The 12,163-nt window shown below is 49.7% G+C and overlaps 1 protein-coding gene across 1 annotated transcript in view; it reads left to right on the forward strand.

The window, feature by feature from the left end:
- The window catches only part of EFCAB8 (EF-hand calcium binding domain 8), a 49,983-nt gene that overhangs the window by 23,505 nt on the left and 14,315 nt on the right, over window positions 1–12,163 (forward strand). The window contains exons 10-18 of the mRNA XM_039863712.1: window positions 2,557–2,624; window positions 2,974–3,125; window positions 4,991–5,259; window positions 5,963–6,041; window positions 6,140–6,367; window positions 7,124–7,194; window positions 7,930–8,134; window positions 9,003–9,209; window positions 10,210–10,344. Coding sequence (XP_039719646.1) covers window positions 2,557–2,624; window positions 2,974–3,125; window positions 4,991–5,259; window positions 5,963–6,041; window positions 6,140–6,367; window positions 7,124–7,194; window positions 7,930–8,134; window positions 9,003–9,209; window positions 10,210–10,344 — 1,414 coding nt within the window. The remainder of the gene's footprint in view (window positions 1–2,556; window positions 2,625–2,973; window positions 3,126–4,990; window positions 5,260–5,962; window positions 6,042–6,139; window positions 6,368–7,123; window positions 7,195–7,929; window positions 8,135–9,002; window positions 9,210–10,209; window positions 10,345–12,163) is intronic.

Consider the following 12,163-nt stretch of genomic DNA (forward strand, 5'->3'; position numbering starts at 1 on the left):
ATGTGTGCACATGCGCCTTTTCTTCCCGTCTGAGTGCAGCACACATACTGGATGGTAGATGGCACCTTTGACCGTTGCTGGTTTCCTGGTTTTTGGCTGTGGCCTCTTAGGGCGTGGTCTCGGCAGGTGGGGCGTGGCATTGCTGACCCAAACTCTGCCTCTGGAGTTGGCCTCAGCCTCCAAGGCAGGGTGGGCTGGAGGGTCTGGCAGCCAGCTGATCTGAGGGCTTCAAGTGATTGGAACCAACAGTGAATCTGATGGAGGAGCCAGGGCCTAGGTGAAAGGGTCCTGTGCTGAGTGTGTGGACTAACTTACAGCATCTCGCCTGCCTCCCCTCTCTTTTCTCCTTTCTGCCACCCCCACCTGGTTGAAACCACCCTCATCTACCACGTGAACGGCTTGCAGTGGCCTCTTTGCTGTGTCCCTTCTGTCCTTCCAGGCCCTTCTCTGCACCGAAGCCATCTGCAGACCTGGTCTCTTTCAGCTATCCTGTCGAAGCCACCTGTTGATTTCCCTGTGGGACTTGCCATGATCTGTAAACGTCCTTCTCCCTGTCTCTGTTCATTTACTTGCTCACGATGCTTCCCTCTGGAAGGAAAGCTGCCTGAAGGCTCGGCGTCACATCCACGCCTCTGGTGATCCTGGCAGGGCACAGGAGCCAGTAACTCTTTGTCGAATGAATAAGTGGATCAGCCAGAAATAATTTCTAGTAACATTTTGTGACCGTTCTTCCAGAAGATTTCTCTGCATATATTTGTGTGGAGAAGGGTGTATCTGATCTGACAATAAATGAAATTCATGTATTCGATAGGTCTTCTTGAAATTTTGATTTCTCAAGGAATCCCGGCTGCGGAGGGAAGAGCAGATTGGAGGAGAGCAAGACCCGGAAGTTACGAGGCCGGCCAGGCAGCTGACACAGAGACGAAGTGGGGTGCTGAGGCCAGGGCTGTGGTGGGACGTGGGATTTGGGGTCTGACTAGATAACGGGAATGCAGGAGAGGGAGCCTCCAGAATGACACTGGGGTAACGGATGTAGGTCCTCAGGGTGTGGTGGAGGAGCCAGTTCAGAGCAAGTTCAGTGGGGAGCATGCTGCATTAGAGGGCTGGGGTGCCTACAGTGGGGGCCTTTGAATTGAGATTTTAAAAAATTAAATTTATTGGGGTTACATTGGGTAATGAGATTATGTAAATTTCAAGTATACAATTCTACGATGCGCCATCTGTATACTGCACTGCGTGCTCACCACCCGAGTCAGGTCTCCTCCCACCGCCACATCGTGCACTTGACCCCCTTTACCCTCTTTAACCTCTCCCACCCCTCTCCCCCTCTGGTAACCACCGTACTGTTGTCTGTGTCTGTGAGTTTTGTTTTTTTGTTTTGTTTGTTTGTTTGTTGTTCTATATCCCACATATGAATGAAATCATATAGTTCTTGTTCTTTTCCATTTGACTTATTTTGCTTAGCATGACATTCTCAAGATTTGTCCATGTTGTTGCAAATGGGAGTATTTCATCTTTCTTATGGCTAGGAGTAGTAGTCCATTAAATGTATGTACCACATCTTCTTTATCCATTCATCTGTTGAAGGACACTTAGATTGTTTCCATGTGTTGTGTATTGTGAATAATACTGCAATGAATGTAGGGATACATATATCTTTATGATTAGATGTTTTCAAAATTTTTGGTTAGATACCCAGAAGAGGGTGAATTTTGAAGGGAGGGTTTTGAGTAGAAGGAGCTGGCAGCGCGGGATGAATAGCACGTGCAAAAGCACTGAGCTTCCAGGGCTCTTGGGCCGATGAGGGCTGTTGGGCTTGACCTTCCCAGAAACCCTGCCCTGGTTACCCTGGCTCTCCTGAGCCCCATCCAGCCCTGCCGTATCTCTTCCTTCCCTGGAGCTGAGCCTCCTGCCCAACCTGGCTCTGAATCCTGATCCCTTACCTTGCCAGCCATGTGGCCTTGGGCAAACTCCTTAACTTCTCCTTTCCATGTCCTTATCGTGGCACAGGCTGATGACCCTTTTCGGGGTTGTGCGAGGTGTCCAGGCGATGTACAAGACTGCACTTAGCACTGTGACCGGCATGGAGAAGGGGCATGGTGCCCAGGAGCTTTTTTCCCTTCCTTCTGGCCCTGGAAACCCCTCCTTATTTATTTATTTATTTTTATTTATTTTATTTGTGTTGTGGGTTGAGGGCAGGGGGCGGACACCTATCCCACTAAAAGTTGAGATGAAGATCAAGTGAGATTTGCCCTTGGAATGAGGCAAATGTATTACTACTGTTAGTAGTTGCTCCTGCTTTGGGCTGCTCTCACCTGTGGTGAGAGGTGGGCGCCCCCTCCAGGAGGGGGTAGTTTGGGGCTGAGACCCAAGGTCCTGACTCAGCTGCAGGGTGAGCCCTGGGCAGGGTTTCTGGGGCTGCTCTTCTCCTTGGGTGAAGAGGTAGTGACTTTTCTTGCCTCCCCCCAGCCCTGTCTGTAGCTTCTCCCCACCCCAGGCTCAGAGGCTCTCCTGAGGCCACGCCCAGCCCACAGCCATCCCTCTTTGCTGTTGTAGGTTTTCAGTGCTGAACTTAAGAAAAGGGATTCTTTGCTTTGATTACTGCCCAGACAAGAATTTCTTGGGTAAGTAATCCTCATGTCATACAGAAGCAGCTGGCCTGGCAGAACTGGGGTGAGGGCGGCTGGGGACGTGGGAAGTGTCAGGGCCGAGGAGAAGGCCCTGCAGCCTCTAGCCTCTTTCTGGCCTCCTTTCTTGCCACTCTGGTCCCTACTCATGGGCACCGGGGGTGGCATGGTGACACATGCTCTGCTTGGCATGGTAGTGGAGGGGCCTGGGTGAGAGAGGCAGAGGAATGGATGGTAGCATAGCCCACCCTGCCATCTGCCAGGCTTGGCTGGGGTCTGAGGCCTGGCCTCAGGAGAAGGTCCCAGTGTGGGCCCCCAGCAGCTGATATTCATTTTTCGATTCCAGTAACTGGTGGCTATGACCCTGTCATCTGCCTGTGGAACCCTTTCTTCTCGAAAAAGCCTGTGTGGCTGATGAAGGGTCATCAGACCTCAGTGACGCACATCCTGGTGAACAGCAAGTGCAGCAGCATCCTCTTCAGCATCTCCAAGGACAAGGTGCTGCCTCGTGGGACACCAGTTCCTGTTTCATGGCAGAGATGCTAGCCTTGGGATGGTGACGTAGCTTGGCCAGCCAGGGGGCCAGCAACTAGAAAAGCCTGAGGCCCAGGGGAATGGCGTGATCTCCCCGCCCATGGTCTCACACCTGGCCTAAGTCCTAGAGGGAAGTGCCCCATGTGGAGTCACAATGAGGAGCCTGAGCCCAGCTCTAAGTGGTCCAGCAGAGCTGGCTTCATGGGTGCCCAGCCTTGCTGCTTGCTTTGTGGTCCTGGACAAGGCCTTTCTCTTTTCTGAGTCTCAGTCTCCTCATCCACAGAATGAGCAGAGTGGTTTAGAGAATTGGGGGTGAAAGAGCAGTGTCATGTCTGGCACATAGTAGGTATACAATACATGGGAGCTCTTCCCCCGCCCTCACCCTTCCCTTAGAACCAAATGTGCACCTCTCGCTCTCCTAGCGACCCCTTCTCGACGGCCTTGGCTGTCAGGAACTAACCGGGACTTTCCTCAATGTCCCAGGGATCCCCAGCTCAGGGCCCCAGTCACTTTGCTCTTCTGCATCTCTTGGTTCGGGGTACTGGGCTGCTCTGGCCAATGAGGGGATGCAGCCATCGGTTCCGGGTGCCCTCTTTCAGGGGACAAGTTTGAAGTCAGTAACTGAGAATTGGCAGGACCCTTCTGGTCACCCAGGCTACCCTTCCCAACATATCGTCACACCTGCTATTGTCTGGAATTCTCCCGGCAGCCCTGGGCATCATGGCCTCTGCTGAAGATTCAAGGCTGGAGTGGGGAGGGGACAGGGACGAGCTTGTTGAAATCCTCATGGTCAGCGATGGGCAGAGCCAGGGTGTGGACTCCAAGTCCATGCCTTTCCATCTGGCTGCCCATGTCTTTGAGCCATGAGCATCACAGTAGGGCTTCCCTGAGGCCTTTCTAGGGATAATTCCTCAACTTGGAATGAGCTTGAGGGGGCTTGGTTGGCCTTTGGGGAACAATATTGGTAACCGCTCTCTGTTTCTTTTTTTTTTTCCTTTACCCACTTCCACACTCTATTTCCCTATGTTTGACCCCTTTGGGTCACCTCTCCCCCTCCTCCCCTACCCCCTACCCTCTGGTAACCACTAGTCCATTGTCCATGTCCCTGAGTCTCTGTTTGTCCTGTTCACTTGTTGCTTTTAGGTTTATATCCCACACATAAGTGATAATCATGTGATTTTCTACTTTTTCAGTCTGGTTTATTTCGCTTAGCATGATTATCTCGAGGTCCATGTTGTCGCAAATGGCAGTGTTTCATCTCTTCTTATGGCTGAGTAATAGTCCATTGTATACATATACCGTAGCTTCTTTAGCCAATCATCTATCGTAGGACACTTTGGTTGCTTCCATGTCCTGGCCACTGCGAATGATGCTGCTATGAACACCGGTGTGCAAGTATTTTTTTGGATATGGGTTTTCAAGGCTTTGGGGTAAATACCCAGTAGTGAGATTGCTGGATCATAAGGTAGATCAATTCTTAGTGCTCTCTGTATCTTACCTGGCTTTGCTTGAGGAGGCTGCAGTGGGAGCTGTGAGGGTCTGTAGGGTCACGTGCTGCCTTGCTTGGTCCTCCACCATTGAGTGCCCACTGCTCGAGCAGGGTAGAGGCCCTGGCGGAAGGCTGGGGGTGAGGAGAAGAGAGCTGGGCCTCAGTTTTCTCATCTGAATGTGAGAACATCTCTGTTGTAGGGTCATGATCCACGGCAGACACTTAGCGCAGTGAACGTTCTTTGGAAGTGCTTGCGCTGTGTGCCCCTGGCCCTGCTCACATCCCAAGGCCTCCGGTGCCAGCTGCATCTCAGCCTCTTTGCCTGTTTCCTACCCCTCAGAATATCCGCGTGTGGGACATGCAGGACTACATATGCCTCCAGTCCTTCTGCGGGAAGCTTTTTGCCTTGGGAAACTTCCCCATCACCAGCGCCTATTTCCACAAGAATGACAACACCCTCATCTGCAGTACCTATTCAGTGAGTGCTGCGCAGGAAGGAGGTGGCGTCGTGGCTGCCTGTGGAGGGTGGCCACACTGGCAGGGGACACATATGTCAGCTTGTGCCCTCGGCTGGCTCTCCCCAAAATGGCAGATTTTTCGAGAAGGGGGGTTGTGTATTTCTTAATCTCTGATGAATGCCAGACTGGCTGCCAGCATTCGTTGAATTAAGTAGATCTTTGAAGTTTATTTCTGGTCATCAAACATTATCAGCCCCCTGCTCTTTGTTAGGAGCAGAGAATATATTCATTGTACACTGTCCCATCCCTTCAAGAACCTATGGTGGAGAGGAAAACAGATAATTTCAGTAGAAAATGCAATGTATTATGATGGAGATGTGTGCTAGGTGCTTCATGGAGCACAAGGAAAGGATCCTTAGCCTATTCTGGGGTGGGGTAGTCAGGGAAGGCTTCCTGGAAGAGGGGATACCAGATTGAGGCTTTGTGTTTCTCAGAAGTTACAAGAGGGACCTTGGACTTTGGGGTTCTAGAACACTTGGGCATAGGAGCCCCAATCTCAGGACGTGGGGAGCCATGAAATAGGGGTGAAAGGTCTCAGCAGGCATGCTGAGGAGCCGAGGGGCCACGCTGAGCCAGCATACAGTCAGGATGTGTTGACGTCTCAGTTTATTGGAAGTTTCTCCCTGGGGCCAGTCACTGAGGGCAGAGTCCTTTGGACTGTCCAGCTNTTTTTTCTGAGTTAGAGATTATTTTCTCTGCTCAGATCCTGATAAACACCATTTCTGAATTAAAGCGTTTACCGCACCAACTCCTTCTAAAAGAGTTGTGCCATGTTGCATTGCCTTGTGCTACAGAGTAGAGGAAGAACTGTTTTCAAGAGTGGCTAATCCTACAGCAGGGGTCCCTGAATGCCTGTCTTCCCAGTGTATGGAGGTGTGGCTGGGTTAGCCTCAGCCATGACAGATGGGGACCGCCTTTGGGAATGGGGGCACTCTCCTATGCATGAGCCCCAGCCACGTGCTCCCCTGCAGGTGGTGAGTGGCTGCATGAGAGGCATGGTGAGTGTGTGGGAGATCGTGACAGGCAAGAGGATGATGGAGTTCTCAGTGACCGGTGACCAGCACGTGGAGCTGACTGCCATGTCCCTGGATGAATCTGAGCGGTGCCTGCTCACGGGTTTGCGTGACGGCACCATAAAGATGTGGAACTACAGCACTGGCGAATGCCTGCTGACCTTCCCCAACCCGGACAAGCTGGAGGTCAGTCTGGTCCATCAGCTGGGGCCAGGGGGGCTCTTGAGAAGCAAAGCTCAGCTCCTATGACCCTGGGGCCCACTATTTTTTATGCCTCCCTGAAAGGTTGTGCACAGAGACTGCCTAGCTTCATGCCTGTCTGAGCCTTTGTGTCCCTGCGTATAGATAGGGAAGGGCACCTGTCCTTAACAAGTATTTGACAAGTGTTAGCTACTCTTGCTTTTAGTTCATTATCGCCACATATGAGAACTCGGGATAACATTTCCAGCACTGGCATCGGGTGATTCGGAGCCACCTATGCTTATCCTTATTTAAGAAATGCCTAACGTGGTTATAGGGGCAATCTGTGGGTGTGGCATTAAGCAAAGCCAGCAGTTCTACTTTGAGACTTTAGCTCATCAGTACTCCCTATGGCACAGTCCTTTAACTAACTCAGAAGGAGCAGCTGGCCAAAAAGCCAGGGGTTTGAGTACTGATCCGGATCCGATCACTCAGTCATTTGACCTTAGCCAAGTCACTTGTCTGTTTTCCAGTTATTCCCTATAAAATGGACATGGATACTTACCAAGCTGTTACTTCCAAAGCCATTAAGTGAGATAATAAGATGTGAGAGTACCCTGGGAAATATATGGTATCACCTCTAGGGAATTCCCGTCACATGGAGAGCTTTGACTTCTTGCTTGTTACATTAGGAAGACATTCATGACCCAGTGCCATCTCTGAGAGGTGCCTTAGTGTTCTGTTTTCTTTTACCTTCAACAGATTAGTGGGATCGTCCATATGAACAGAGTGTTCTACGTGACCGGGTGGAGTAAGAGAATCACTCATTTCATGTGCGTAGCAAGGGTGCGTGTGGGTAGATGAGGGCATCTGACTATCCTCTCTACTTCAGCTGGATTCCTCCATTCCTAGCTTTGGTGGTGGTTGGAACATCAAGCAGGAGATTAGTGGTGGGTAATGCCCAATACTTCATCCGCTCATCCATCCATTTATTCATCACTCCTTGAGACTAATATATTCTAGCCAGGTGCTGGGTATGAGCATAAATCAGTCTCTATCTAGCCTCCTGGAGCTTCTAGGGGGGATGCAGATGCTAATCAAATAACTTCATTTATCATGATAAATTCTATGGAGTGTAGGTTTCTATGGAGGGGAGACAGAAATTTGGTTTAGTCTCAGGCATGGTCAGAAAAGCTCATCTGAGGATTTCATGGATAGAATGGGATTTGAAACATGAACAGGAGGGGTCTCAGTGAAGCGGTGAAAGGCTTGGGACAGGAGGAATATTCCAGGTAGAGGGAAGAGCGTGTGCAAGGCCCCTTCCTCTTTGGAAGGCCTTTCTAAGGCCAGGCTTTCTCCTTCTCTAAACCTGAATCCTTACTCAGGTGCCTGATTCTGTTAGATTAGTTTATATAAAGCCCTAGGACAGGGCTTTTATAGTAGGCACATTATAGGTGCTTAGTAAATGAGGTCAGTGGGGCAGAGCATCAGCCCTGTTCCAGCACCTGAGTGTCTCCCTGTGAGTCAGTGTTCTCCCAATGTGGGCATGCCTCTGGCCGTGTGTGCAGGTTCCACAAGACCAAGCCGGTGCTCCTGTGCTACCACTGGCAGACCTTCCACAGGGAGGATGTCCTGAGCATGGCCAAGTACCAGAACCAGTTCCTTGGGACTTCTTCATACAACGGGGACATCATCTTCTGGAACGTCAACATGTTCAAGCCCATCCTCAAATTCAACGCCTCCGAAAGCCCCTTGCCCTTGCTCCCTAAGAGGGTATGGTCAACAGGATCATGCTTCCCTTTCATCTTTCTCTCAGTTGTGGGCCAGAATCACGTGGGGCCTGGGAGGTAGGGAGCAGCTTGAGAAGTAGAGGGGACATTGGTGACTTGTTCTGGAGGAGCTTGAGACCTAGGTAGGTAGGTGGTAGTTTCTATAATTATCCTCATTTGACAGATGAGGAAACTGAGGCACAGAGAGGTTAGGCATCTCGCCTAAGGTCACACAGCCAAGAAGTGATAGATCAAACCCAGACAGTCTGACTCCAGGGCCTGGGGGTGCTAATCTCGTTCTCTCCAGTAGATTATTCTCTCCTTGAAGGTGGATCACATCTTACCCATCACTACTACACATTATCACTCTAGGCTCACTAGGCTCATGGCAGAGACTTAGAAACTCATAGAGTCTCTCTGAATTACATCTTTGCAGATTAAAACTGGAAGGGCCTTCGAAGTCACCTCATCCAGTAATTTCCAAACATGTTGGGGAGAGGAACTTGGAGACTATTGCAGAGCCTTCTCCCAGAGCAGCAGTTTTTTTTTTGTTTTTTTTTTTAAATCTATTTTACACTTTGGAGCTTTCCTTAAGATTAAAAACAACCTTAAAAATTTGGAAACCACTGTCCATTTTAGAAACGGGGAGACTGAGTCCCTCAGGGGAGCAGTTTCCTGTGTGTGCGTACAGAGAGCATTAACAATTGGCCCAGGGAGAGGGTCAGAGGCTCTGGTTCAGTAAGGGTGCTCGGTTTTGGGGAGGCATGCCCTGGGCACCTGGAGGGCTCTGCGCTATTGGCATTGGGCCGGGGAGAACTTGCATTTCTCTGGGACATTGCTGTGCCCCAGGGGCTGCTCTCTCCCTGGCATAGGTGCAAGAAAGAGATGACTGCTCTCCGGAGAGCCACAGGCCCAGCAAGCCCTGTGAGGAGAAGTGGGCACATAAAACCTCCAGGTGGCCCCTGGGCCCCAGCACCAAGACTGCGACCAACACCCATCTGAGGAAGAACCTGACATCGGCACCCCCAGTGATGAGACACCACAGAGACAAGGAGCCAGATGGGCCTGCGTCTGTGAAGGTGGGAGCCAGAACCGAACCAGGCAGCCACCCTCGCTCTATAGCCACCTGAGTTTGCCTCTGATGTGTTTGCTTTCTTATTCAGAGGTGCTTTCTCCAGAACACCTTTAGGTCTGTCAACTCACTTATCTTGAGCTTTTTGGACCGGGCAGGGCATCTCCCTGATTAGGCCCCTAGTATCTAACGCACTCTGCTGCCTCAAGCCTGGGCATAGTCCCTTCCCAGAGCACAGCCAATACCAGAATCGATGTCTACAAATCCAGAGAACCTACAGCAAGAGGTTAGATCCTGGGCTGCTTTCTCAGTCCTCCAGCTCATGTTGCCTTGGCAGAGATGGTCTTATTTTTTGTGGGGAGAAGGGGCGGGGGTTAAGGAGAAAGAGCAGGGGCGCTATTCTCTCCCTACTCACCAGGGGTGGTTTGGCCTCAGACCCTGCAGAGAAGATGGTGATCTCTTGTGTGGAGCTTGGGAGCCAGTCATATTGTCTCCTCAATTGAAGTCTGATTCTTATTCCTGGGACCTGAGGCTTGAATGAGAAATTCCACCTTACCCAAACACAATATGCCTGTCAAGCACAGGGCAATCTGGAACTGGATCTCACATGACTTGCTAGGATGCAGTTCTGCTGTCAGGTGCAGATAGTAGATATTTCTATAAGGCATTCATGCCATCTCTGAAGTATTGGGGTTACACCGCTGCATTCAAATCTCCTAGAGCAATGGGTATATATACCCTTTTATCCTCACCTTTAGCAACGGTATCACTTCTAGGACAAAGGAAGGATCTTCTCCAAAGACAAACTCGGGTCTCTGCCCTTAGAGCTTCTGTGTGTCTTTAGCTCCAAGATCCATTAGACTCCCAGCTATACCTTTTACAGGGTGGTGTATCTACTAAGTGGGGTTGGGGTGGCCACTCTTTCAACATCTGCCTCTGGTCTCTGTGCCCCCATAGGGCAGAGAGACCCCCTTATGATGACCTGGGAGGCCCATTTTGCTTTCCAGAAACCTCTCAGCGCTGGCAGCGTCAAGCCGTTAAGTATGTCCTATGGCAGAAAGTCATTCCTCCAGGAGGCCGAAAGAAGACAAGGAGAATTGCAGAAGGAGATGCTCCTGAAGTTTAATACGTCGGTGGAGAAGGTCAGCCATGCTCAGGCAGGGTCTGGGGTGTGAGCCAGGGCTGAACAGTGGAACCAGGTTGGGAAATGCAGTGCTTTTGAGTTTGGGGGTCTGGGGCGGGGCAGCCTGGTTCCGTCCAGGGCCTGCAGAGGCATGACGATAATGGTACTGCTCAGGATTCTGGCTTCGGGACTACAGTGTCTGGGGGCAGCTTCTGGGTTGGGGAAGTGGTCTAGGAAGCGGAGCAGTGTCACCTCTTGGTTGGGGGGCTGGACTCGGAGGGAGGGGAAATGACATTTCCAGAATCCACTGTTAAATGCCTTCCTGTGCCCTGCTAGGGTGTTTTGTATGATGCGTGAGGAGAATTGGGTCATCTCTGCTCTCACTTCCTCCTGTATTTTCCCCTTTCTGGCCCTGGATACTCCCTGCTGTGCTGTCACCCCCCCACTCCCCACCTCCCCCAACCCGACTGGGTGACCCCTAAGGCCCATTCCAGCTTTAATCTGCAAAGGTAGGGTAATTTAGAGACTGTATGGGTTTCCTAAGTCCCTGCTAGGAACCCAGTGACAATCCAAATCATAGTTGTGTTAGGTGTGGCAGGGCTGCCCCCTCGCCCAGGGGACCAGGGTCTCAAGATCACGGGAGCAGTGCTCTGAAGAGCCGGGTCCTGTGGGCTGGAGCTGAGAGCTGCAAGTGACTGGCCATCTTCTCTTCCAGGCTCTGAATGTGCTTTCTTCTCTTAAAAATGCCTTAGAATTTTTTTAAAAGTTTTTTTAAAATTTTTTTTAAATTTTAAATAATGCTAGTTTGTTAAAAAAAAAAGAAGCGTGTGTAAAGCAAAAAAAATAAAGGTCCCCTATGTGTCCTCCTCCCCAGTCTCATCCCATCTCAACAGTAGTGGTCACAGTCACTGCTAACAGATTGGTTTAGTCTTTGTCCTTTTTATTTTTAGAACAGTACTGTAAAATTATGCTAAATCATAGCTAAGTCCTGCCACTTGCTATTTTTCTTTTTAACTATGTATCATGGATATTTTTTCACATCAGTAATTTAGACTCAGCTTATTCTTTTGTTAAATTTTATTCTTTTAAATAACTGCATGGTGCCCTATAGTTTAGATGTACCATAAACTATTAAGTCAAGCTTGCGTTGACAGACAGGTAGGTTAGTTCCAGTTTTTAACTTTTATGAGCCTCACTGCATTGGACATCCTTGCACATATATCTCTGTGCATTTGTGTGAGTATATCAAAGGGATGGATTCCTAGAAGCAGAATTGCCCAACGGACCCCATCCCTTTCAATCTGTGACTCTGACTGAAGTAGATAACTCAAAGCCCCACTTTTTGGGTTGGTGATTTCATTGTCAGGGCACAGACAGTTATCCATTGAGCATTTACCTCGTTTCAGGCACTGAAACTTTTATTCAGCAGTGAATAAAAGAGACAAAACCCTGTGCCCTCATGGAGCTGACATTCTCGTTAAGTGAGGCACACAATTAACTAGCTAGTAAAATAAATGGTGGTCACAAGGCGAGCACCTACGGTGGGGAACAAGAAAACTGGCAACAGGGTAGGAAGTACAGCATGGAAGGTGGAGAGGGTGCTGCTGTTTTAATGGGATGGTCAGGGATGGCTTCACAGAGGAGGTGTACATTAGTTTCTTCTTAATTTCTGCCATTCCAGTAGATAGAGAATAGCATTTGGGGCATTTTTCTTTGGTTACTTGTGATAGTGAGCTTTTGTATATTTGTTAGACATTTGCATTTCTTCAATGAAATAAATGTCTATTCATATCCTTTTTAAGTTCTATCACTGTATTGATTTCTTGGAGCTCTTTATA

The sequence above is a fragment of the Pteropus medius genome, unplaced genomic scaffold, assembly GCF_902729225.1.
Source record: "Pteropus medius unplaced genomic scaffold, Ma_sr-lr_union100, whole genome shotgun sequence".
In the NCBI taxonomy this organism is placed as follows: domain Eukaryota; kingdom Metazoa; phylum Chordata; class Mammalia; order Chiroptera; family Pteropodidae; genus Pteropus; species Pteropus medius.